The sequence below is a fragment of the Lepus europaeus genome, chromosome 16 (genome assembly GCF_033115175.1).
Source record: "Lepus europaeus isolate LE1 chromosome 16, mLepTim1.pri, whole genome shotgun sequence".
NCBI classification, from domain to species: domain Eukaryota; kingdom Metazoa; phylum Chordata; class Mammalia; order Lagomorpha; family Leporidae; genus Lepus; species Lepus europaeus.
In genome coordinates this window covers 24,919,496-24,946,784 of record NC_084842.1, presented here as the reverse complement: position 1 = coordinate 24,946,784, position 27,289 = coordinate 24,919,496, and the positions used below count along the sequence as shown (strand labels likewise).

At 41.5% G+C, this 27,289-nt stretch overlaps 1 protein-coding gene across 2 annotated transcripts; it reads left to right on the top strand.

Moving 5' to 3' along the window:
* LOC133774881 (cytochrome P450 4V2) lies at nt 1–27,058 on the top strand. 2 transcript variants are annotated; one of them, XM_062212849.1, is made up of 11 exons: nt 1–421; nt 3,315–3,427; nt 4,685–4,770; nt 5,573–5,763; nt 6,134–6,203; nt 9,306–9,432; nt 12,093–12,278; nt 19,897–19,999; nt 22,799–22,933; nt 23,029–23,208; nt 25,093–25,394. In XM_062212849.1, the coding sequence occupies exons 1-11, from the start codon at nt 211–213 to the stop codon at nt 25,179–25,181; spliced, it is 1,491 nt and encodes a 496-aa protein (XP_062068833.1). In that variant the 5' UTR covers nt 1–210; the 3' UTR covers nt 25,182–25,394. The 2 variants fall into 2 exon arrangements, with proteins under 2 accessions (XP_062068833.1, XP_062068831.1); XM_062212847.1 differs by lacking the exon at nt 25,093–25,394 and adding an exon at nt 25,442–27,058 and having other exon boundaries at nt 12–421.
* The last annotated feature ends 231 nt before the right edge of the window (nt 27,059–27,289 follow it).

Sequence of the window (27,289 nt, the reverse complement as noted above, 5' to 3'; positions counted from 1 at the left end):
GAGGGGCAAGGCGATGCCGTGGGTGTGCGGCCAGCTCTGCTTCCTCCTCCTGGGCACGCAGACACCCCACCCCTGGCCGCCATTCCTGCCTCCAGGCCTCCTCCCGGGACCCGCGCACTTGAACTTGGAGCTGGACTTCGCCGGCAGCTCCGCCCCCGGCCGTGGCCACCGCGGTTCCCGAGCCGCCGGCCGCGAGCGCCCTGAGGGAGGATGTGGCTCTGGTTGGGGCTCGTCGGACAGAAGCTGCTGTTCTGGGGCGCGGCGAGCGCCGTGTCCCTGGCCGGCGCTTCGCTGTTCCTGAACCTCCTGCAGATGGTGGCGAGCTACGCGCGGAAATGGCAGCAGATGAGGCCCATCCCCACCATCGGCCGCCCCTTCCCCTTGGTGGGACACGCGCTGTATATGAAACCGAGCGGGAAAGGTAAGGCTGCGGGGTTGCTCGCGCGCGCTCGCGGCACATCCAGCTGGAGCGCATCCCGGAGCCACGCCCGGGGGTCCGAGCGGCTCCTCCCCGCGCGTCTTCGCCGTGGACCTGGACCCCGGAGCCTGAGGCCCGGACTGCCAGATGAGAGGAATCCCGGTTGCACCCAGTGTTCCCTTGGCCACCTGTTAGAGTTGCTAGTGCCATTCCCCGCCCAGCCCTGCCACTTCATCCCGCAATACACATTTTCTGTGTCTAACATAGAATGAAGTATTTCCAAACGCCTCCTTTTTTTTTTTTTTCCTTTTTTTTTTTTCTCTTTTCTGCCCTCTTCCTAGCTGCTCAGAACTCTCTGACTTTGGAAAACAAGACTGGAGCTTTGCATGCCCCCTCTCAACCCTCCTCCTGCATCACAAGTCTGGGCCGCTACTTCCATTCCTTCTTGACCTTCATATTTCTGAGGAGGTGGCATGATCAAAGATGTTTAGATGGCAGTTTTTCAAAGTCTTGTTTATTGAAGGGTGAATTAAGTTAGAATGTTCTCAAAAGCACCTGGCATTTGCAATCTTCCATCAGCGAGTGTGAGTTAAGCCTTAGCACTTCATTTTCATGAGTGTGTACGTTGTGACACCCAGAGTTGAAAAGATTGTCCCCAAAGCTCATGTGTTAAAATCTGGGGCCTGTGCCATGGCGCAGGTTAATCCTCCACCTGTGGTGCTGGCATTCCATATGGGCGCTGGTTCTAGTCCCGGCTGTTCCTCTTCTGATCCAGCTCTCTGCTATGGCCTGGGAAAGCAGTAGAAGATGGCCCAAATCCTTGGGCCCCTGCACCTGCGTGGGAGACCAGGAAGAAGCTCCTGGCTCCTGGCTTCAGATCAGCCCAGCTCTGGCCATTGTGGCATTTGGGGAGTGAACCAATGGAAGGAAGACCTTTCTCTCTGTCTCTTCTCACTGTCTGTAACTCTACCTCTCAAATAAATAAATAAATTCTTAAAAAAAATCAATCCCATTCCTCTGCAGATTAGTTGTTAACAATATTTTTACAGGCTGGGCATTAACTCCAAAACTTAACAGATAGTTTCACTTTCACTTCTGTTTCCCCAAATAAAAACAACACTGTCATTCCAACTTCATGGGAACTCTCATGAGAGAATCTTTACAAGAATATTGGAATTATTTTCTGGCAGAAGAAATTCAAGTAAAATGTTTTGCCAACAAATATCAACATGACTAATTTTACCAGCACTTCAACAACACATATATGAAGATGAAAATCACATTGGTAAAAATCAACTTGATTCTTACTAAAAGAAGAACCAACCTCCTCTTCTGAGATTTATGATATTAAAAAAAATTGTGTAGAAATATAAGCCCCCCCTCCCCCTTAAAACTGATGTCCTTAAGAAGTCTCAAGGGCCGGGCATTGTGGCATAGCACGTTGGGCCGCCTCCTGTGATGCCAGCATCCCATATGGGCCCTGGTTTGAGTCCTGGCTGCTCCACTTTCTATCCAGCTCCCTGCTGATGTGCCTGGAAAGGCAGCGGAGGATGCCCCAAATACTTGGGCCCCTGCCACCCACATGGGAGACCTGGGTGAAGCTCCTGGCTCCTTGTGTTGGCCTGCCCCAGCCCTGGCTGTTGTAGCCATTTGAGGGGTAAATCAGTGTATTGAAGATCAATTGATCTCTCTCTCTGTAACTCTGCCTTTTAAACAAATAACTCTTTCAAAAAAGAAAAAGAAATCATACAATATTTTTATGGGCATCCCAAGAATTAAAATTTCTAGTAAGACTTGTTTCAAAACAAACTGTGAACTGATTGGACTATTTAAAGTAATTCGCTTTGGAGTTACTTTCTCAAAGAGAATGACAATATACTACTATTTATAAAGTGACTTTTCATTCCATCAATAAGTACTAGATTTTGGCACCAGGAAAACAGTTGCTCATTTTCTAGCTTTGTAACCAAGTTGTTTGAGAAGTTGTTTAATGCTGTTAGAGGTATTTCTGTATTTGTTAAGGTGGTTATATATTAAAGTTATTTTAAAGATTAAGTTTAATGCATGCAAAGTGTTCAGATTGCTGTCGAGCACTGTGTTAGAGTAAGTTCTTTGTCAATCAAGCATTTACTCAGGGTTGAGGGCTCTGCTTTGTGCCCAGCATTCAGCTCAGCCAAGCTGAGGGTGCTGAGAACGTTCTAAGATGTAGTCTCTGATCTCAGTTACACTGTCTCTTTCTTAAGAGGCGATCCTTTCTGTGGCTGTGTCCCAGTTCTGACCTCAGGAATCTCATCTTGAGTATGCAGTTGGCTACTAGCTGGCCTCTGAACTCTAGCCTCAGTGTCTGTTTTGTTCATGTCTGCCTGCCCCAGCGATTGGGCCTGGTAACTTAAACCGCAGATTCAGACTTCCCTGGCCCGAAGGCAGGCACATCAGCATGGAGCAGGACGTTTGGACAGTGGTGATTTGACCCAGCCTTCTTTACAGCAACTTTGATAGCTCTTGAGGCACTGTCGCAAGGTACTGGTTATGGTGGTGTGCCTGGTGTCTTGACACAGAGTCAGATTCCACCATTCACTAGCTCTGTGGTATCAGGCAACAATGAAAAGGAATGCACACTTTGGCACATCAAATCTTAAAAGTAATTATTCCCTCGTAACTAACATTCATTATGTTGTACTCACTTGCTATGAAAAATATTATTTTGAAATCATTTTAGGCCTACAGAAAAGTTGCAAAAATAGTACAGAGTTCACATCTGTCCTTTACCCAGCTTACTGTAATGATACCATATTATATAATTTGTCTGTTTTTCAAAATGAGGAAATACACATTTGCACAATACCATTAGCAACATTTTTTCTTCTTGAATTGAAAATTAATTTTTTTCTTCCAGAATTTTTCCAGCAGTTAATTCAGTACACAGAAGAATATCGACACCTGCCACTGCTGAAACTCTGGCTTGGGCCACTACCAGTTGTGGCTCTTTATAATGCAGAAAATGTGGAGGTGGGTATGTGGTAAATAAGACCAGTATTGCACTGTGCATCTGGCAGTACAAGAATCTCATCAGAATAAATATAAGAAATGTGTTCTTATATTTCATTTAGCACAAAGAGCATCTCATTAAATATTTTAGGCTTTTAAAAATATTTATTTTATTTATTTGAAAGGCAGAGTAATAGAGAGAGAGAGAGAGGGAGAGATAAAGAAAGAGAGAGAGAGAGGGAGAGAGAGATCCTCCTTCTGCTGGTTCACTCCCCAAATGACTGCAATGGCTGGGGCTGGCCCAGGCTGAATCCAGGAGTCAGGAGCTCCATCTGTGTCTCCCATGTGAGTGGCAGGGAACCAGGCACTTAGGGCATCTTTAGTTGCTTTCTCATGCACAGCAGCATGGAGCTGGAGTGGAAGCAGAGCAGCCAGGACTGATGCTCTGATATGGGATACCAGCATAGCATAGCAGGAGGTAGCTTAACCTGCTGTGTTGTAGCATAGGCTTCATATTTGAGGCTTTGTATGTACCATCCATTGTCTCTCAGGTGAACGCTAGGGAGACCAACATTACTAAGTTATCTATGCACATGCTTTATCAGGTAACAAAATATTTGTTCTCTTTTAGAGTTTGCAGAAAGATATATATTTTTTCCAAGTTGGCCTTGAATATGCAGGTAGAGATGTGTCCATAGCAGGACACTTGTGCAAAAAGCCTGGGGAGCATCCTGTGTCCATCCTCGATGCTCATCATTTCTCCTACCTGACTTTGAGTCCAGATGATCCAATCACACTCGTGCTTTCCAATGTGACCTGATGCTGGAGATAGCCAAATGTGTATTTCTAGCTCAAGGCTTTGACCCAAGCTTCACAAGTGCTTTCAGATCGTGACAACTTGAATGCCTCAAACTCATGTACCTGAAAATGAACCCCAAATGTCCATCTCCTCAGGTGTAGTCCTTCTCCAGACTCACCTGCTGCCTGTCCCCTCCTCCCCACCCAGTAAATGAGTCCTCTTAGATTCTAGTCCATAGCAGGAACTGGAGAATTACCTTGGGTATTTTTCTTTCCCCCAACTCTGTTTAGTCCCCTAAATTGAATGAGTTATACTCTAATTGAATTTCATTGAGGCACAGGAATGAAAGTGAATGAGAGAGGAAATAAAAGTTATGAATATTGCCTTAAAAGCAGTTGTGTCCTAGCCAGGTATTCCTGAAATTAAACTTGCTCTGATGTCTATATATGTTTCAAATATTTTTTTTCTCTCTTCCAAAGGTAATTTTAAATAGTTCAAAGCAAATTAACAAATCCTCTATGTACCAGTTCCTAGAGCCATGGCTTGGCCTAGGACTCCTTACAAGGTATGTCAGTGTACATGTGAAAAGCAGTCTGATAGAAACAGTTGCTTCTATGTATAACTTGTTATTTCAGAAGGTGACACAAAGTCGGTTTTCAGCAGCAATGCAGTACTATTAAGAAGCAGAAGGGAGGCTGGTGGGAAAGGTTCTGCTAACTGACGGACAGGCTTCCTGGGTGGGCAGTCATCTCTAGCCATGCTGTGACTATCACAAGGTGCCAAGGAGAACTAGTGCGTCCCGATGGATGAATGGAGTAAAGCAAAGGAGTGTCTGGGGCAGGAGAGTCTAGAAAATCCAATCAAAAAGGCTGTCAGCCCCAGAAAAGTACATGGAGCACAGTGACCTCAATCCTTGAATGGCATCTGAGGAACTGTGACCATGACTCCATCCTCTGAGGGAGGGCCAAGCAAGAGAAAAGCAACTCTTCTGGAGGGATTTTGGAGAGCTGGATCACAGTAAGGTCAGGGAAGGATCATGGACATGTGAATATCTGAGGACTAAGGTACTGACGCAGTGGCAAAGACATTATTTTTAGAAACTTGGAGCTTAGAAATTATGAAAAATTCTTAAATTTTTCAATTTTATGAATACCACTTTAAATATTATTATTATGGAACAATACCCACGATATTCATATTTTATACTAATATATGAAAATTATATAACCATCTTTGTCATGATGATCGAAGCATTTGAAGATCTATAGGTTAAACTGCTTCAGAATTTTGTTGACTTGGCTATGTTCATGCTTTATCTGTTTTGGATGTCACTCTCTTTGATTTGTAACCATATATTGCATTTCTAGTACTGGACACAAATGGCGCTCCAGGAGAAAAATGTTAACACCCACTTTCCATTTTACAATTCTGGAAGATTTCTTAGATATCATGAATGAACAAGCAAATATATTGGTTCATAAACTTGAAAAACACGTTGACCAAGAAGCATTTAACTGCTTTTTTTACATCACTCTTTGTGCCTTAGATATAATCTGTGGTAAGTCTCACGGGTTTGTTTACAAAGTTATGGTGGAATGGCCCAAATAGAAAGTAGCATTCCACTGGGAAGACTAACGAAGGGGTTGGAAAGGACACTGGAATCCTTGGGATGGTTCTGCTGACTCAGCCTCCTGGGAAGCAGCAGCCACTCCCAGGGTTCTGAGCAGGGCAGCCAGGGAATAAAGAATGGAACAGGGAGGAGGAGAAGCAGGAGGTACGAGAAAAGAGCAATGGGGAAAGAACAGTTCTGAGCTATGTAAGAACAGAGCAAGACTTGTGTCTTTTTTTTTTTTTTTAATCTCTCACTGCAAAATAAAGACAAGATGTATGCATGAATTCAATGTTTGCTTCTCATTCGTCTTTTATAGAAACAGCAATGGGCAAGAATATTGGTGCTCAGAGTAATGAAGATTCTGAGTATGTCCGTGCTGTCTACAGGTAAACACAGTCCTTTTAATTATTTTAAAATTATTAGTGACTGAGGCTTAACACATTGCTAATAACTTTGCTGTTTTGTATCTTTTGTTATTTCAAAATTTTTGTTATTTCAAATTTTGTTATTTCAAAAATTTAACTTGGTCTACCACTGTTGCTTAGTAGGTTAAGCAGCTGCTTGAAATGTCAACATCTTACCTTACTGTGCAAGTTGGAGACTGGCTACTTTGCCTTCAATCCAGATCTCTGTTAAAGTACTTGGGAAGGCAGTGGAAGATTGAATAAGGAGTTAGGCACCCTACTGCCCATGTGGGAGAACAGGATGGAGTTCCTGACTCCTGGCTTTGTCCTGCTCAGCCCCAGCTGTAGTGGGCATTTAGGGAGTGAACTGGTGGGTGGAAGAGTCTCTCTTTCTCTCTCTGTCCCCCTTTCTGTCTGTCACTCTTTCAAATAAATCAATAAGTAAATCTTAAAGAATAATAAATAAAAAGTAATAAAAATTACCTCATTATTTATTTATTTTATTTTTTTGACAAGCAGAGTTAGACAGAGAGAGAGAGAGAGAGAGAGAGAGAGAGAGAGAAAGGTCTTCCTTTTCCATTGGTTCACTCCCCAAATGGCTGCTACAGCCGGTGCTGGACCAGTCCGAAGCCAGGAGCCAGGTGCTTCTCCTGGTCTCCCATGGGGTGCAGGGCCCAAGCACTTGGGCCATCCTCCACTGCCTTCCCGGGCCACAGCAGAGAGCTGGACTGGAAAAGGAGCAACCGGAACAGAACTGGCGCCCCAACCAGGACTAGAACCTGGGGTGCCGGCGCCGCAGGCGGAGGATTAGTCTAGTGAGCCACGGCGCCGGCCACCTCATTGTTTAAGCACGTATAAGGGAACTTCAAAACTTTGTGGAAAACTGGAATTAAAAAATAATGCTAGGGGCCAGTACTGTGATGCAGTGGGTTAAACCTCTGCCTGCAGTACCAGTATCCCATATAAGCACTTGTTTGGGTGCTGGTTGCTCTGCTTCTGATCCAGCTTCCTGCCAATGTGCCTGGAAAAACACTGGATAAAGGCCCAAATCCATGGGCTTCTGCTTCCCACTTGGGATACCTAGGTGAAGCTCCTAACTCTGGCTTCTGTCTGGCCCAGCCTCAGCCATTGTGGCCATTTGGGGAGTGAAGCAGCAAATGGAAGATCTCTCTTTACCTCTCTCTCTCTCTATTACTCTGCCTTTAAAATGCAAAAATACATTTTAAATATAAAAAGATAATACAAATTTTCCATGAACTCTTTGAAATTTCTTCATATTTTAACAGTAAAGAAGTGGTTATACAAATTATGGCATATCCAGATTATGCAGTAATTTAAAATGAGTATTTTTAATATAATTGAGGTTCCATTATGATGTGATGTGATACTTAGTGACAACAAAAATATAAAAATTTTTGGTAGTTATGATAATCACTATAGTATAAAGATTCATAGAAAAGAAAACTTAAATACTATACCAAAATGTTAGTTGTGGTTTTCATTATTTTGTGTATGTGCTTTTCTTACTGTGTTTTGTTTTGGTTTTAATCTTCTTATATATTCTTCTCTGAATAGGTATTATTTTTAAACTGAAATCATCATTTTTACATTAAAACTGCTTGTGATTCTTCAGCTATTAAGAGACAGGACCAAGATTTGATTTGATGTATCCTAAGTCCATTGCACATTTAATTGCTTCTTTAGAAAAGGTTTATTTATTTATTTGACGGGCAGAGTTACAGAGAGAAAGGGAGAGGCACAGTGAGAGGAAGAAAGAGAGAGAGAGAATCTTCCATCCACTGTTTCACTAACCCCAGTGGCTGTAACAGCCAGCGCTGGGCCAGGTTGAAGCCAGGAGCCAGGAGCTTCATTTAGGTCTCCCACATGGGCACAGGGTCCCAAACACTCTGTTGCTTTCTCAGGCACATTAGCAGGGAGTTGTACTGGAAAAGGAGCAGTCAGGAATTGATCAGGTGCCCATTTGGGAAGTGGGTACTGCAGGTAGAGGCCTTAACTCAGTGTGCCACAGCACTAGCCCCAACATTTCATTTTAACAAACATTTTTTGAGCATGTATCATCTGCCAGCCCTTGCACAGGCACTGACTGGCTTTATGGTGGTACATGAAAAAGTGCAGCATGGGGGACAGGCATAAACTTATGAATTACTGTAATTACTGTAAAACAATTAGGTTGGTGTTGGAGAGGGAAGCAAGCACATGTCCTCTGAGAGGAACTCCAAGCTGGTCCTGAAGGGACGGCCATGCTATGGTCTTTCTGCTCTGTCACTGGAAACAAAGCAGGTGTTGCGGGCAGCACGTGCTAAACGTGAATTTAATGTGCACTTCTTGTAGAAGAGGGCAGTCAATTTTTGTTTTATTCCAGGGGAGTGATCAAATAAATAAATAGACCTTAAAATGAGGTAGACATCATATTAGCCTTTGCTACAAAAGCCCCATCTGGCCTTGGGATATTGGGAACTCTCCTGAAGAAACAGAAGTAGAGACCAGAAACTATTTGGTAGAGATGATTTACAGAAGATGCTTCATTCCTCTAAAGAACTTCTAAAGTTTTATTTTATTTACTTGAATGGTAGAGTTACAAAGAGAGGGAGAGACAGAGACAGAAAGAGATCTTCCATTCCCTGTTTCACTCCCCCAAATGGCCACAGCATCCAGGTTTGGGTCAGGCCAAAGCCAGGAGCCAGAAACTCCATCCTGGTCTCCTATGTGGGGGGCAGAGGCCCAAGTACTCATCTTCTGTTGCTTTTCCAGGCTCATTATCAAGGTGCTGGATTGGAAATGGAGCAGCCATGACTCAAACTGGCAGTCGATGGGATGCCAGCTTCTCAAATGCTGGCTTAACACATTGTGTGTGTGTGTTTTTTTTTTTTTTAATCTTTAGGAGATGTGTAATATCCCAAGCCTTTGTTGTTGATTATAGAACGTGGAGCTCTTAGCACTCTCTAGGACCAGTCATCATCATTCCCCCCATTATTAGTTTCGTCGAAGCCAGACACCAAACATGTGCCTAAGAAACAAATATTTCCGATGGAATCACTGGTGCTGCCTTTGCCTTCTTTCTAGGATGAGTGACATGATATTCCGAAGAATGAAAATGCCCTGGCTTTGGCTTGACCTTTGGTACCTTATGTTTAAAGAGGGATGGGAACAAAGAAGGTGCCTTAAGATCCTACATAGGTTTACCAACAATGTAAGTTCTTGATGGTTTTTATTGTGGTAAGCCAAACATAACATAAAACTCATCATTATAACCATGTTATAATTCAGTAGCATTTGGTGCATTCACCTTGTTGTACAATCACTGCAACTATCCATTTCTAGAACTTGTAAGTTTGTGATTTTTGTGTTTTATATACATACCAATGTAGAGCCACTTGTCTGTGCTTCATGAAATAAAAGTTAAACCAAATGATCATGGAAATAAGTGGTCAGCATAATTGCCTTTAAATTATGTACTCAGCGAATACTAATTAAGCACATGCTAAGTGCCAAATAATATACAATTGTTGGAACTATAATAAGGAGTAAAACTTGTGTGTTCCCTACCCTAAAGGAAGATGGCTTAGTAGCAGAGGGTATCTCTGCTACAATTATTTGTAGAAACAAATAATTGCAAAGTGTGCTTTGATCTATTTTAGTAGCAGAGGTTATCCATAGTAAATAATTGCAAAGTATGATAAGGGATATTAATATTTATTAATAAACAGGATGCTGTGCTAAAGGAATAAAGAGACAAAGATCTACATATGAGTCTGCTGGAAAATGTTTGGATTAGACAGTGGTTTTCTTTTTAATTTTTAATTTTTTTATTTTTTTGATAGGCAGAGTGGACAGTAAGAGAGAGAGACAGAGAGAAAGGTCTTCCTTTTGCCGTTGGTTCACCCTCCAATGGCCGCCGCGGCTGGCATGCTGCAGCGGGCGCACCGCGCTGATCCGATGGCAGGAGCCAGGTGCTTCTCCTGGTCTCCCATGGGGTGCAGGGCCCAAGCACTTGGGCCATCCTCCACTTCACTCCCTGGCCACAGCAGAGAGCTGGCCTGGAAGAGGGGCAACCAGGACAGGATCGGTGCCCCGACCGGGACTAGAACCCGGTGTGCTGGCGCCGCAAGGCGGAGGATTAGCCTAGTGAGCCGTGGCGCCAGCCTCTTTTTTTTTTTTTTTTTTTAAACAGGTAGAGTTATAGACAGTGAGAGGGAGAGAGAGAGAAAGGTCTTCCTTCCGTTGATTCACTCCCCAAAATGGCCACTACAAGCTGGTGCTGCACCGATCTGAAGCCAGGAGCCAGGTGCTTCTTCCTGGTCTCCCATGCAGGTGCAGGGCCCAAGCACTTGGACCATCCTCCACTGCCTTCCCCGACCACAGCAGAGAGCTGGACTGGAAGAGGAGCAACTGGGACTAGAACCGGTGCCCATATGGGATACCAGCGTTGCAGGCGGAGGATTAACCAAGTGAGCCACGGCATTGGCCCCAGACAGTGGTTTTCAAAGGCAAAGGACTTTTAAAGTTGTGACTTGAACTTGGAAAAGATTAACAAGTAGATGCTACTATTTTATTTCCAATTCAAAAATAATAAGGAAATAGAAATCTTGTGAATATAAGATATCAATCTTTGTGTTTAAAGATGTGCTTATCACAAAGAAAGATTTCTTAGAAAATATACACCAAATTATAATTTAATGTACTGAAAAAAGCTATTTTTTTGTTTGCCATAAATTTTGGTTAAAGGTATTGAAATCACTTCCTAAACTTGAGTTAGGCTCAACCACAAACAAATTAGGTGGCTAATAATTCTATAGGTGCTAGACGAATGAGGTGCTGGCTTGAGTTCTCACAGTGGATTATATAGTAATCACCTGGTGGTAGAAAAAAAACCAGTAGGTCCTATTTTACAATTCTGTTTCCCTTAAATCTCACACATTAATATCAATGCTTACTGAGATCCAGACTACATGGACAATATTACTCATTTAATAAATCTTGAAAATTACATTCACAGCTGAGCACTTGACACCTGGAGTTTCATAATGAATAAAAGCAGGAATGTTGTTTTGTCCTCAAAGAGCTTAGAATATATTCATGCCTGCCACTAGAAGCAGCTTATGTTAAATATAACCAGATTAAGTTTATGGGCTTTGATTCTTTTATTCATCCATTCTTAAAATGCCAGGAAGGACTCTAGAGGCTGAAAATACATCATTGAACAAAGACAAATTCGTTGCCACACGGCTGGCAGTGTTAGAGGAGAAGGACACTAAATAATATGTCGGGGGAACATGAAGTAGGGATAGGAAGATAGAGACTGTTGGGGACTAAGGTAGAACGATCAGGAAACCTGACTCTGGCAATGTGACAATGGCGGAGAATTGAAAGTAGAGAGGGAGTAAACCAGGCAGGCATCTGAGGAAAAAGCATGGCAGACAGGACGAGCAAGCACCAGAGTGAACTGACCAGGTCAACACACCGTTTCTTTTCTCTAGCGCAAAATGAGATTAAGAGTGATAAGTAGCCTATTATATGATGATTGCATCCTCTCTGCCACTTCCTGAAACCTCTAGGGCATTAGTTAGCAGACTATGATGCCATCCCCTTGTCGCAAAGATAACAAAAATAACACTTGAAAATGAGGGATTTGATGACATGAAGTTTAAAAGTTTCACTAAATAACGCTGTAAAAGTTAACAGAGACTTTACTCTGTTTTCAGAAGAGACTAAGTTGTTGTTGGGATGGAAATAGAAGGACAGGTTTAGGAAAAAAAAATAAGTTGAACCAGCATATTTCCATGGGAAAAATGTGCTAGAAGGCCTTCTCAAAGTGCAAACAGAAGCATGGCTGGCATTTAAATCACACAGGTCATCGCAGAGCGGGTCAGTGAGATGAAGACAGATGAAGAACACAAAGATGCTGACAGCAGCTGTGCCCCCGCCACCATCAAGCGCAAGGCTTTTCTTGACTTGCTTTTGACTGTGACTGATGAAGAAGGGAACAAGCTCAGTCATGAAGATATTCGAGAAGAAGTCGACACCTTCATGTTTGAGGTATTTTATTATTGTCTTAGTATTTTCAGATATCATTAACAACTTCTAGTTGGTTTTAATAAATTGGTCAAATGTTAAAGTAGTTTAATATAGCTAAAGAATATTCATTGTATTATCATTAGAAAGTACAACATGTAAGAACTTCATTAAGTACTAGTCAACTACCTTCTTCAGAAAATGATTTGACTAATGATTAATATTTTTCTTTTTTTTTTTTTTTTTTTTTTTTTTTTTTTTTTTTTTTTTTTTTTTTTTTTTTTTTTTTTTTTTTTTTTTTTTTTTTTTTTTTTTTTTTTTTTTTTTTTTTTTTTTTTTTTTTTTTTTTTTTTTTTTTTTTTTTTTTTTTTTTTTTATTAAACTTTTATTTAATGAATATAAATTTCCAAGGTATAGTTTATGGGTTACAATGGCTTCCCCCCTCGCATAACTTCCCTCCCGCCCGCAACCCTCCCCCCTCCCGCTCCCCCTCTCCCTCCATTCGTGTAAGGATTCATTTTCAATTCTCTTTATATACAGAAGATCAGTTTAGTATACATTAGGTAAAGATTTCAACATTTTGCCCACATAGCAACATCAAGTGAAAAAACTACCATTGGATTACTAATTATAGCATTAAATCACAATGTACAGCACATTAAAGACAGAGATCCTACAAAAATTTTTTTCAAATTAATTAATTTTCTATGCCATTTCCATTTTAACACCAGGTTGTTTTTTTTTTTTTTTTTTTTTTCCTTCCTTTTTTTTTTTTTTTTTTTTTCGTTTCCAATTCTCTTTATATACAGAAGATCACTTCAGTCTATAATTAGCAAAGACCTCATCAGTCTGCGCCCACACAGAAACGCAAAGTATAAAAATACTGTTTCAGTACCAGTCATAGCATCACTTGGCTTTAAACGACACATTAGGGACAGATCCCACATGGGGTGTAAGTACACAGTGACTCCTGTTGCTGACTTAACAATTTGACACTCCTGTTCATGGCATCAGTAATCTCCCTAGGCTCTAGTCATGAGTTGCCAGGGCTATGGAAGCCTTTAGAGTTCGCTGACTTTGATCTTATTCCGATAGGGTCATAGTCAAAGTGGAGGTTCTCTCCTCCCTTCGGAGAAGGGTACCTCCTTCTTTGATGGCCCCGTTCTTTCCACTGGGATCTCACTCACAGAGATCATTCATTTAGGTCTTTTTTTTTTTTTTTTCCATGGTATCTTGGCTTTCCATGCCTGCTATACTCTCATGGGCTCTTCAGCCAGATCTGAATGCCTTGAGGGCTGATTCTGAGGCCAGAGTGTTGTTTAGGACATCTGCCATCCTATGAGTCTGCTGTGTATCCCACTTCCCATGTTGGATCTTTCTCTCCCTTTTTGATTCTATCAGTTAGTATTAGCAGATACTTGTCTTGTTTGTGTGATCTCTTTGACTCTTAGGGCTATCAGAGCTATCAATTGTGAGCTGAAATTGATCACTTGGACTAGTGCGATGGCATTGGTACATGCCATCCTGATGGGATTGTGTTGGAATCCCCTGGCACATTTCCAACTCCACCATTTGCGGCCAGTCCGATTGAGCATGTTCCAAATTGTTCCTCTCCTCCCTCTCTTTTTCCACTCTTAGATTTAACAGGGATCTCTTTTCAGTTAAATTTAAACACCTAAGAATAATTGTGTGTTAATTACTGAGTTCAACCAACAGTACTAGAACAACAACAATAACAGCAAATACCAAAAAGGATAAAATATTACATTGTACATCTAAAGTCAGGACAGGAGCTGATCAGTTCATTGTTGCTTATAGTGTTCATTTAATAGGTTTCCCCTTTGGCGCTCAGTTGTCACCGATCAGGGAAAACAAATGATATTTTTCTCTTTGGGACTGGCTTAATTCACTCAGCATGATGTTTTCCAGATTGCTCCATCTTGTTGCAAATGACTGGGTTTCGTTGTTTCTTACTGCTGCATAGTATTCTATGGAGTACATGTCCCATAATTTCTTTATCCAATCTACTGTTGATGGGCATTTGGGTTGGTTCCAGGTCTTAGCTATTGTGAATTGAGCTGCAATAAACATTAATGTGCAGATGGCTTTTTTATTAGCCAAATTAATTTCCTTTGGGTAAATTCCAAGGAGTGGGATGGCTGGGTTGTATGGTAGGGTTATGTTCAGGTTTCTGAGGAATCTCCAGACAGACTTCCATAGTGGCTTAACCAGTTTGCATTCCCACCAACAGTGGGTTAGTGTTCCTTTTTCCCCACATCCTCTCCAGCAGCTGTTGTTGGTAGATTTCTGAATGTGAGCCATTCTCACCGGGGTGAGATGGAACCTCATTGTGGTTTTGATTTGCATTTCTCTGATTGCTAGTGATCTTGAACATTTTTTCATGTGTCTGTTGGCCATTTGGATTTCCTCTTTCGAAAAATGTCTATTGAGGTCCTTGGCCCATCTCTTAAGTGGGTTGTTTGTTCTGTTTTTGTGGATTTTCTTGATTTCTTTGTAGATTCTGGTTATCAATCCTTTATCTGTAGTATAGTTTGCAAATATTTTTTCCCCATTCTGTTGGTTGCCTCTTCACTTTCCTGACTGTTTCTTTTGAAGTACAGAAACTTCTCAATTTGATGCAAAACCTTACAGAAAGAAATAGAAGAGGATACCAAAAAATGGAGAAATCTTCCATGCTCATGGATTGGAAGAATCAATATCATCAAAATGTCTATTCTCCCAAAAACAATTTATACATTCAATGCAATACCCATCAAGATCCCAAAGACCTTCTTCTCAGATCTGGAAAAAATGATGCTGAAATTCATATGGAGACACAGAAGACCTCGAATAGCCAAAGCAATCCTGTACAACAAAAACAAAGCCGGAGGCATCACAATACCTGATTTTAGGACATACTACAGGGCAGTTGTTATCAAAACAGCATGGTACTGGTACAGAAACAGATGGATAGACCAATGGAACAGAATAGAAACACCAGAAATCAATCCAAACATCTACAGCCAACTTATATTTGACCAAAGATCCAAATCTAAACCCTGGAATAAGGACAGCCTATTCAATAAATGGTGCTGGGAAAATTGGATTTCCACATGCAGAAGCTTGAAGCAAGACCCATACCTATCACCTTACACAAAAATTCACTCAACATGGATTAAAGACTTAAACCTACGACCCGAAACCATCAAATTATTAGAGAGCATTGGAGAAACCCTGCAAGATATAGGCACAGGCAAAGACTTCCTGGAAAATACTCCAACAGCACAGGCAGTGAAAACCAAAATTAACTTTTGGGATTGCATCAAATTGAGAAGTTTCTGTACTTCAAAAGATTAATATTTTTCTTAAGAAAACCCAAGGTTAGTCAGACTTTTTCCCAGCAAGAGAGCAACCAGAAATTGCTCTCAGTTCTTTTTATTGCTCCTGCTTCCTCTTAACCTCCCAATCCTACAAGTCCATTTTTACTACATCCTTTGTAAAGTTCTAACAAGTGAGCCCTTAGTTAGTGCCATGAGCTGGGTTAGCGAAACATAATAACAGCCCTCCTATAAAGACTTTAACAGGGTTGTGATTCTAAAGGGATTTCTGGTCTTTAATTTTAAAGAAAAAGTGCATTTCACAAATATCGTTTTAAGTATTGCATTAAGTATTACAAAGAGTGGCGTTCTCTATGTGTGGAATGCAAAATGAAGATAACAAAAATGGATTTTGAAATACTCATATAGTAATATCCCCCAAGGAAAGTGAAAGGTGTCAAGTTTTCAATGGCTCATTGCATGCTAATCTTTGTGTTGGCTGCTGCTACTGCAGCCACCTAGATAGAATGCAAATGTGAATGCATTCTTATTTTTTTAAAAAGAATTCTGTACTTATTTGAAAATCAGAGGGGAGAGAGAGAGAGAGAAGGAGAGAGAGAGAGAGAATCTCTTCCATCTACTGGTTTACTTCCCATATAGCTGCAACAGCCAGTGCTGGACCAGGCCAAGACCAAGAGCCAGGAGCTTCATCTGGGTCTCCCATGTGGGTGGCAGGGGCCCAAACACTTGGGCCATCTTCTGCTGCTTTTCTCAGGCCACTAGCAGAGAGGTGGATCAGAAGTAGAGCGGCTGGGACACAAACTGGCACCCATATGAGATACCCACATTGCAGGTGGAAGTTTTGCCTGCTATGCCCCAATGCCAGTCTTTCAGGTATTCTTTTTAAAAAAAATATTTTACTTGGAAAATAATGATTATATATGTTTATGGGATACATATATACATTGTGGAATGACTAAATCTGATTGATAGGCCTATATCACCTCACATGCTTACATCTTGTGGTGACCATTTAAAATTCATTCTTTTAGCAATTTTGAAGTATGCATAATCATTTGTCACCAAGCTATGTAGCAGAACACCAGAACTTATTACTACTATCTAAATGGAACGTTTTTCTTTAAAGATTTATGAGAGAGAGATAGAATGAGAGAAGCAGTGACATGACAGTGGCATGAAAGCAGACATATACACCAATGGAACAGAGTAGAAAGCCCAGAAACAAGTTCACAACTTCATAGCCAACTGATTTTTTACAAACATGCCAACAACAAAGAGGAGAAAGACAGTCTTTTCAATAAATGCTGCTGGGAAAATGCTGGATATCTACATGCAGAAGAATAAAGACATTTTATCTCATCCCATATACAAGAATCAAGTCAAAATAGATTGACTTACATGTAAGACCTGGCACTGTAAAACTATTGGAAGAAAATAGGGGAAAACCTCAATGATAATGGTCTAGGCACTACTTTTTTGGATATGAACCCAAAAGCACAGGCAACAAAAGAAAAAAGAGACAAATAAGATTGCATTATCTCCCTTTGTGGAGTAAGGTTGTCCAACACAGCAGAAGAAAGCTGTTAGGATTCCGAAAAGCCTAGTTCTAGTTCTGCCTCTGTAGTAATTAGCCATATGAGATAATTCTGATCAATTCAAATCTGTCACAATTTCTTTTTGTGTTAAAGAGAAGAATGGAATCAATCATTTTAAACTTCTTTTTCAAGAGAGTACTTTATTGAAAAGAAATCTTAAGCAGAAAATGGACATTCAAACATGCTAAAAAGTAGAGAGATGTTAAGTATGTATGCTCTGGAATTAAATCCCAGCTCTAGCATGTTCTAGAAGTGTGACTTTGCTCACCTCACCTGGCCTTTCTGGCCTCAGTGTTTTTTTTAAAGCCTATCTATTTTTTTTTTATTTATTTGAGAGAGAGAGAGAGAGAGAGAGAGAGAGAAATCATCTGCTGGTTCATTCTCCAAATGCCTGAAACATACAGTTGGCCCAGACCAAAGCCAGGAGTCAGGAACTCCATCTGAGTCTCTCAGATGGGTGGCCAGGGACCCAAGCACTTTAGCCATCACCTGCTGCCTCCCAGGGTGGACAGTAGCAAGATTCTGGATCAGAAGCTGAGGCAGGTCTCAACTCCAGGCACTCCAATATGGGATGTGTGTGTCCCAAGGGACATCTAAACGCACTTTTCCACAACTCTCACCCATCAGTATTCTTATTTTAATAGCACAGGCCTTATTTAATAGTCACAATGACTATTAAATAGTCTCATAATGACACTTTGAAAAGTGTACCAAGAACTGTGCCTGACACATAGAAAGCGTACAACAGGTACTAACGCTTAGTATTTGATGTTGAAGTGAAAAGACCTCACATCTCCTCCCTGCGCATGGACACACACCAGCAAACACACACATATACTCAAGCACACTCATACACACATGTACACATATGTGCGCATGCACACACAGACATACATACGACTCCCACCAGTAATCTCTGACTTATGGAAACACCGAACTAATGATCTCTTGTGCCCTTGGTCCTTTCAATTCTAGTTCTTTTCTTCTTTGCATTGAATAGGTAGTATCCCATGAGTTCCTATAACACTGTGACCACCATGGGGTACGTACAGCCCCAGACTTCTTCCATTTCATCGCCCAGGGCCCAGCCATTAGATACTAAAATGCTTGTCCCTCTCCTCTTCCACCATGTGCTTCAATAAACTGTGCTTTATGTCTTGCTTCCTCTTGCTTGGGGATAGCAGAAAAATGAAAAAGTAAAGTCAGTCCAGTAAATGTGTTTTTTTACAATTTGATTTGGCCTTCCACTCACAAACTCAGGAAAATACATTGAAAATTATTTAATGAAGGCAAGAGAGTACTTCCAAAAGTTGTGGCAAAATGGAATTAAAAGAAATGCATTTGGGTGCAGAAGTTTTTGAAATCCATGCATAGTTTTTTTCATAACATGCATTTATCACAAACTTTTTGAAGACCCCTTGTGTCTTCAAAAAATATTTCAAAAAATACGTTGCTCCAAAAATAAATGTATCTTTTAATTCCATTTTCTGAGTCTTTTGAGATACACTGATACTTTTCATGTAACTCAGTAAACAACTGAGTGAAACGGGCCAGATCTCGTCTGAAGTTTCAGAATTTATAAAGGTACTGCCTGTAAAAGAAAATGCAGTGAGGCTACACTATCACAGACTTGTAAAATACATACTTAAATAAATCGCAGAGGAAGCTTCAAACAATCCAATTTCATAGCTGATTTATAAAACAAGAACCTCAGTGGTTTCTGCTCAGAGAATGAAATACTACAACAATCACTTGCATCACATCGGGAAAAGTAGAAAAGTCAGATCATCATAGAGGACATGATTGCTCTCTCTTTTTATTCTAGAAGTCTTAGTCACTGAGCTCTGCCACAACTACTGATTTTCCCAGTACTTCTTTTGTCCCTAAAGGCCTCAGCATTTTGAAGGAGATCAGAGGCTAATACCTGAAAAATGGAATGGGTGGCGGCTAGGGATGCGGTGTAGCCAAGATCAGGCTTATCCAGGCCACACCATAGTTGTCCAGGGGTACAGCCTGGGCTGTGCCTTGTCATGGGAATCAGTTCCTGTCTCTGCCTCCTACTAAACTCTCTGGACCTGGGAAAGTGATGTAATAACCTTTTTAATACAGTTTTTGCCTCAGTTTTTAATCTCTAAAATGTGAATATCGGTAATGAGCATTTCTTGGAGTTATCATGAAGATACGTTGAGTTAGTTTCGGCACAGTCTTAGCATTTCGCCTAAAAAGGAGCAAGTATTGAATGAGGCTGTTGATCAGCTTCTTAATATAAGTATTACCCATACACATGTCTGCCTGTGGTGACCTCCGTCAACAGGAAAATCCTGCCTTTCAAGTGGGGGAAGGTGGAGAAGTACGGACCTGCCAGGTCGGCTCATGAAAGACATGTTTTCTCATTAAAAAGGTCTAACTCGCCTCATTTCCTTGGAATGCCCCCTCTCAGAACAGCCCACCGCTTCCCTCTGGGTGGGCAACACCGTGAGGCAGGGAAATGGCATCTCCAAGCACAAACCTCCATCTAGAGAGACTGCTTTGCTTGCTTGTTTGCTTCTCAGTGAAATGAGATGCTGTATGGAGTGACGTTCTGATGATCTGAAGCCACATTGCAGCTGTCAAATCCAGAGACCCTTCAGAACAGTTACTAAAGCCACTCCTAATGTTCTCAATATACGTCTGCTTTTCAAGCTATTCTTGTTTTCTTAACATTTGTAGGGCCACGACACAACTGCAGCGGCAATAAACTGGTCTTTATACCTACTGGGTTCTCATCCAGAAGTGCAGAGAAAAGTGGACGATGAACTGGATGAAGTGTTTGGTATGTGCGGCCCCTTTGCTAGTTCGGTTGTGGGTAATCCACCTAAGAGAGGAGCGCCGTTTGGGCTGGAGGATGTGTTCCAAAGGCCCTGGCACAGGCAGGGGGGCTGATAGCTTCCAGTTCCTGTCTCCTTTGCAGAACCTCCTCAGTTCACTCACAGTCATTCGGCAGTTGCCCGCGTGTGACTGCACTGGGAGAGATGGCAGAGATGCACAGAGAAACGTGATTGCCCTCCAAAGTCCCCTGTCTCATGGGCTCCACAGACACATGTGCATAAAGCATGGAGTCGTGGGCTGAGTGCTTGAGTGAAGAAGGCACACAGGAATCGGGTGGTGCTAAACAGAGGGGTAAAGTAAAGTTGTTTCATACTGAACTGCCTGACTCCAAATGAGAGAGAAACTGTGTGAAGCCGGTAGGAAACAAAATTCTACTCTACAATGAGCAAAGGGCCTGAGGCTGAAGCCATGGGGCCATCCCAGGCTCTCAAACCTGCCTTTTCCCTCTGCTGTCCTTATCATCCTGAATTTTGTTTTCCTGATCGTTGCTCCAGGCTAAGTGTACATGTTCAAAACAAGAAAAGGGGGGGCCAATAGGAATGAACAATGTGTGTGTATTACTTTCCTGCTGCTGTAACAACTTCCACAAACTGGGAGGCTTAAAAACACAGACATTTATTCTTTCATAGTTCTTGATACCAAGCGTCCAAAATCAGTATCACTGAGCCTTAATCAACTGATTGCTAAGGCTGCACTCTTTCTGGAAAAATATATTCTTTGCATATGAAGAAATACTGACTGCTAGTCTTCCTTGGGTTATGGCCACATGACTAAAATCTCTGTCTCTGTTTCACATTGCCGTTTCGTCCATGTGTGTGCCTTTTTATTGTAAGGGCACTTATTGTAGCATTCAGGGCCTATTTGAATAGTCCAGTGTCATCTCCTCATCTTAAGACTCTTGATTTAATCAAATTTGCAAGGATCTCCCCTGCTTTTTAATTCAAATAAGGCAACCTTTATATATACCAAGGACTAGGACCTGATATTTTGGGAGGGCTGATTGTTCTGCCTACCACAAAGGGGCTACCCTCAGTTTTATCCTCCTTTCTTAAAAAAAATATTTATTTATTTATTTGAAAGGCACAGTTACAGAGAAAGAGAGAGGGAGATACAGAGAGAAAGAGACACAGAGAATCTTCCATCTGCTGTTTCACTTTAACTCACCAAATGGCTGCAAGGGCCTGAAGCCATGAACCAGGAGCTTCTTCTGGGTCTCCCACATGGGTTCAGGGGCCCAACCACTTGAGCCATCTTCCACTGCTTTGTCAGGCTCATTAACAGGAAGCTGGATTGGAAGTGGAGAAGCCGGGGCTCGAACTGGCATCACCTATGTCAAAGTGGTGACTTTACCCACTGCACCATAATGTCAGCCTGTTTTATCCTTTTTTAAAAAAATCATTGGAAGGTTCCCAATCACTGGAAGGTGAGAAAGAAACAATCTGGATCATCCAGCCATCAGTGTGGTATCTGATGCCCTTTCGTGGAGTAAAAAAAAAAGGAGAAGGAAAAACAGCTGGAGAGGGAAGGCATTTTAGAAAGAGGAACCAGATACACAGCCACACAGAATGGAGAGTTTGTGGCATGGAGGGTAATTGTGATGAACGAGGGAGAGCTGGAACTCAGGGCATGTGGTAGAATGCATTCAGGAGTGAGGGTGGAAATGCAGTTTTGTGTTCAGATTGTACTGGAATTGAGATTTCATTTCAAGAGGTAAGAATGCAGACAATCTAAGCTTGTTTCTATTCATGCAGTATTGTAACATCTCTCGGATTGCCTCAGGGAAGTTAATTTGGTATTGCAAAAGCTCAGAAATTCTTTTGGAATAGGTTCACATTATTATTATTTTTTTTGTATTCCCTGCAATTTCTAGCTCATTGATCATTTCACAAGTGTTTTTTACTCTCACATAATTACCAGCACAAGAATTATTCCTGGAATCTGTTTAGCTGTTCCTCAGATTTTTCTGCATATTGTGCCTCACTTTTTCTTTTATCCTGAAATTAGTTCTAAAATTTTTGAGCAAATAATCTTTGGGTGCCAAATTGCAAATATTGATTCCTTTTGCTGTTTTATTTAAATTTATTTATTAGGGAGAGAAACAGAAAGATAGCATGCTCTCCATCCACTGGCTCATACCCCAAACTCCTATAATAGTGAGGACTGGTCCAGCTGAACCATTACCACTGCCTCCCATGGTCTAGGTTAGCAGGAAGCTGGAGTCAGGAACCAGAGCCAGGTGTCAAATCCTGGCCACTCCATTATGGGATATGGACAACCTAACTGGCATCTTACCCGCTAGGCCAAATACCTGCTCCATGCAGTGATGTTTAGTACTTGCTGTGTGATTCTCACTACTGTCTAATTCCAAAACATTTTTACCTCAAAAAAAAAAAAAAAACCCCACAAAAAAAAACCCCAAAAAACAAATAAAAACTGTACCATTAAGCATCATCCCTCACTCTCCTTTTCCTTAGCCCCTGGAAACCACTAATTTACTTTCCGCCTCTGTGGATTGGCCTCTATTGCGTATTTATTGGAAATGGGGTCATGTATGGGCTTTTGTGTTTGGTTTCTGTGTACTCAGCATACTGTCTCATTTTATTATGGTTATGCATTAGGAGTTCTGCTTTATCTGTGGGGATTTAACATTCACTCTCTTGATTCATATATTCTTCTTTGATGCCCCCTTCCTCCCAGCCCCGATAGTTCCTTCACTGTCAACTTATACATTTGCTTTGATCAGGGAAGTCTGATCGTCCTGCTACCTCAGAAGACCTGAAGAAACTTAAGTATCTGGAATGTGTTATTAAGGAGACCCTTCGCCTGTTTCCTTCTGTTCCCTTATTTGCCCGTAGCCTCAGTGACGACTGTGAAGTGGGTAAGTGTTCCACAGCAGGACTAGGAGGGCCAGTGGGTTTGTCTGTGGCGCCTGTCTCGCTCCAGTCTCACGACATATTGACCACTTCTCCACAGCGGGTTTCAGAGTCGTCAAAGGCACACAAGCAGTCATCGTTCCCTATGCATTGCACAGAGATCCAAAATACTTCCCCAATCCTGAGGAATTCCGGCCGGAGCGGTTCTTTCCCGAAAACGCACAGGGACGCCATCCTTACGCATACGTGCCTTTTTCTGCGGGACCCAGGAACTGCATAGGTTTGTATTCTCCAGATTGCACCCGCCCCTTCTGGCCCACATGGGAGGGTTTCTCACACTGATTTCTTTGAGACGTGGTGTACCATTGCCCTTGTGCAACAGTCTTAAACTCTGGTGTCCTTTCCCCTCCACTTTACTGTGGCATGCATTGTAGTTTCAAAACATTACTGTCAGCGCCAGTGGTTCGGCGAAAGTGGGTAAAGTCGCTTCCTGTTACTCCAGCGTCCTTTATGAGTGCTTCTTTGAGCCCCGGCTGCTCCTCTTCAGATGAGCTCGCTGCTAATGGGCCTAGGAAGAAGCAGAAGATGGCCCACATGCTTGGGCCCAGGGCACACGTGGGAAACCCAAAAGAGCTCCTGGCTCCTCCTTGAGGCCTTTTGGGGAGTGAACCAGGGGATGGTAGATTCTCTCTCTCTCTCTCCTCTCTCTCTCTCTCTCTCTCTCTCACACACACACACACACACACTGCCTTTCAAATGAATAAAATGAATCTTTAAAAAATTACTGTTAGTTTGCTAGGGCTGCCCTAACAAATTAGCACAGACTGGGTAGCTTATAAAGCAGAAATGTATGCTCTCACAGTCTAGAGGCTGGAAATCCAAGATCAAGGTGTTGGCAGAACTGGTGTTTTCTGAGGCCTCTCTCCTTGGCTTGCAGATATCATCAAAGGAAGAGATGATAAAACCACAGGCACCTGGCAAGCACTACAGCTGCCTTCGCTTGTGGCTGCACTTGGTCTTGTCTGTGTGCGCCTGTATTCTAACTTCTCAAGTCAGATTCTATTAGGGCCCACCTTAGTGACCTCATCTAACTTCAATAACTTCATATACCCTTAACCTAATTAAGGTGGATTGATTAGCCTGAATGACCTTTTTAAAAATTTATTCACTTATTGAAAGGCAGAGTTAGAGAGGCAGAGCCAGAAAGAAAGAGAGAGAGAGAGAGAGAGAGAGAAAGATCTTCTGCCTGCTGGTTCACTCCCCAAATAGCTGCAATGGCCGGAGCTGAGCCAATCCGAAGCCAGGAGCCAGGAGCTTCTTCCTGGACTCCCATGAAGGTGCAGGGGCCCAAGGACTTGGTCCATCTTCTACTTCTTTCCCAGGCCATAACAGAGAGCTGGATTGGAAGTGGAGCAGCCAGGACTCAAACTGGCGCCCATATAGGATGCCAGCACTGTTGGATGCTGGCACTGCAGGCGGTGGCTTATCCTGCTACACCACAGTGCCAGCCCCCTGAATGACCTTTTTAAAGATCCTATCCCTAACTATAGTCATAATCTGAAGTAGTGGGGTCCAGACTTTTACAACTTAATTTTTTGGGGTACACAATCCAGCCTGTAATCAATTTCATGGTGGAGTCTAAAAATATTGTGGATTTTAGATGAAAGTATAATTTATTGTAGTAGAAAATTCATTTATATTATAATTTTTAAAAAAGATTTATTTGAAAGGCAGAGTTAGAGAGAGAGAATATCTTCCATCCACTGGTTTACTGCCCAAATGGCCCCAACAGGTGGTGCTAAAACTCCATTTAGATTTCCCACATGGGTGGCAAGGGCCCAAGCACTTGAGCCATCTTTGGCTTTTTTCCCAGGCACATTATCAGGCAGCTGGATCAGAAGTGGAGTAGCCAGGACTCGAACCAGCACTCATATGGGATGCTGGCATTACAGGCAGTGGGTTACCCTGTTGTGCCACAGGCCAGTCCCATATATGATTAGTTATGTTTAAACTGATTTTTGTTTTTGTTGCTTTTAAGACTTGTATTTTGCAAAACAAAGAATACTTACCTTATGTTAGCTGAACTACCTAAGAGAAATGAATGTATACCACCATGTATTATAAAAACTTGATTTTTCTCCTTCTGTCACTTATATAAATGCAGGCATGAGAAAAGGGGGCCAGATTTCAATGAGTGAATCAGAATCATGGTTGGTGACTTTCTGGCAAATAAAGACTCAGGACACAATCTGAAGTAGTGCTTCTCCAGTCACCCTGACTGAGTCCAGGATGCTTCCAGGATACTGCTGAAATGCAGAGTCCCTGGTTGACCCCAGCTATTCAGGTGTACTGGGGGGGAACAGGAAAAGACACTAAGAACTTTCATTTTTGACTCCAAGTGATTTTGATTCTCCTTGCTTACTATGAAAATATAAAATTGCTAAAGGGCCTATTACTTCCTATCTGTTTAACATGTACCTGAAATTAAAGTAATGGTTTACATTAATTTGAAGGTCAAAAGTTTGCCATTATGGAAGAAAAGACAATTCTTTCCTGCATCCTGAGGAAGCTTTGGGTAGAATCCAACCAGAAAATGGAAGAACTTGGTCTGGCAGGAGAGTTGATTCTTCGTCCAACGAATGGCATCTGGATCAAGTTGAAGAGAAGAAATGCAGATACAGCCTAACTATATTATTGGGCTGTGCCCTTATCATGGAAAAAGTCTTCTGTAACTGAAACTTGGCATTACATTTATAGAACAGAAGTTCTCTACTCCGAATCCCTATACCAAATTTTTCTTGTCACTACTGATCTTGGGGTCAGGTCCACCAAAGAGAGAGTCTTTGTATTTTAATCACCATCATAGATGCAGAGCTACCTGAATCAGTCAGTATCCAAATAAACATATACACATTTATCAACAGAGGGATCCACAGACCAATTCCATTTCAACCGATGGATCCAAAAGATAGACTTTAATTGAAGTTTCAGGATTTTTAAAAGGTGTTTGTTGACTCATATGTACACATATATGTATGTATGTATCTACATAAAATATCATTTGAAAGGATGAGGAATTAAGTGGTTTGATTTAAGGAGATTAGTTATTTGAATTTTACCAGTGATTCAGCTATGGTAAGAAAAATTATTATAGTACTTTTCAGATTTTACACTTAGTGCAGATTACTTATAAATGACTTTCAGTTTTCCTTTTGACTGTACCCATATGGCCTTCATTTCATTCTTCATAGAATCATGGTTGTCTTTATATGTAATATATTATGGGAAGAAATTCCTTTTGGTAGCCTTCAGTCTCTCACTGTGCCTCAAAGGGTGGGTTAATGACTTTCGCAGCGGGGTTGACCTTAGGATACACCTGGCTTATTCTCCTGTATATTAGAAGGGAATGGAATCAACAGGCAGATAAGCCTCTGCCCAGAGGTTGAGACAGGGTTGGAACTAGATAGAGATCTGTCCTTTTATCATCCCCACCCCTACTCTGATGTAGTTTCTTCTACAGTATACTGGTGCTATGTGGAGCTCAGGTCCATGACTAGATGTACTGTTAGAACATAAGACTTCTGCCTCTGATTTAATCATCTATGTGCTGAAATTCTTCCCCGTTTAAAGTCAAAAAGAAGTCATTCGTCTATATTTAGTAACCTAGAAATATCTCACTTGGTGTAGGGTTAGACCTCTAGTTAATTCAGTCCTCACAAATGTGACTCTCAAGCTGATAACTAACACCCCTTCCCTGAATTTCCATTCCACCAACAATACCTCTACTCCTTCACTGATTTTTGAAGATTTCTTTTAAGAACTTATTTAGCAAGTTTCTTTCTCAACTTCTCGAAGGCAATAACAGAAACAGCAAATTGCTTGGAAGAATATCTGTTCTTCATAGGAATCAAAGGAAGAGATGATAAGATCACAGCCATCTGGCAAACACTGCAGCCTGTGACATTTAGGGCAGGGCCAGCAGCTCAGTGCCTGCTGATGAGTAGTCAAGGAAATAGGAGATACAATTGGAGAAGATGCCCATCAAATGCTGTTATCTAGAAAATGCATATATGTAGAAAGTCTCCCTCACAGATGATTTTGTGTCATTAAAGTTTTAATTGTCATCAGTATTGTCATTGTCTCAATTTTATCCACTTTCATTTAATCCATGTTTTTGAAAATTTGTAGTGAACCTACATTAGACATTGAATTACATTTAAAGTAAGACATTGCTTCATATTACCTTTTCATACAAGATTTTCATTTAGCCCCAGAGTAATTTGTTAATCATATTTTAATTGGTAATTCATTTAAAGCATGTCAGAATTGGAACTGAGAAATTATGCCATATTCTGTAGTAT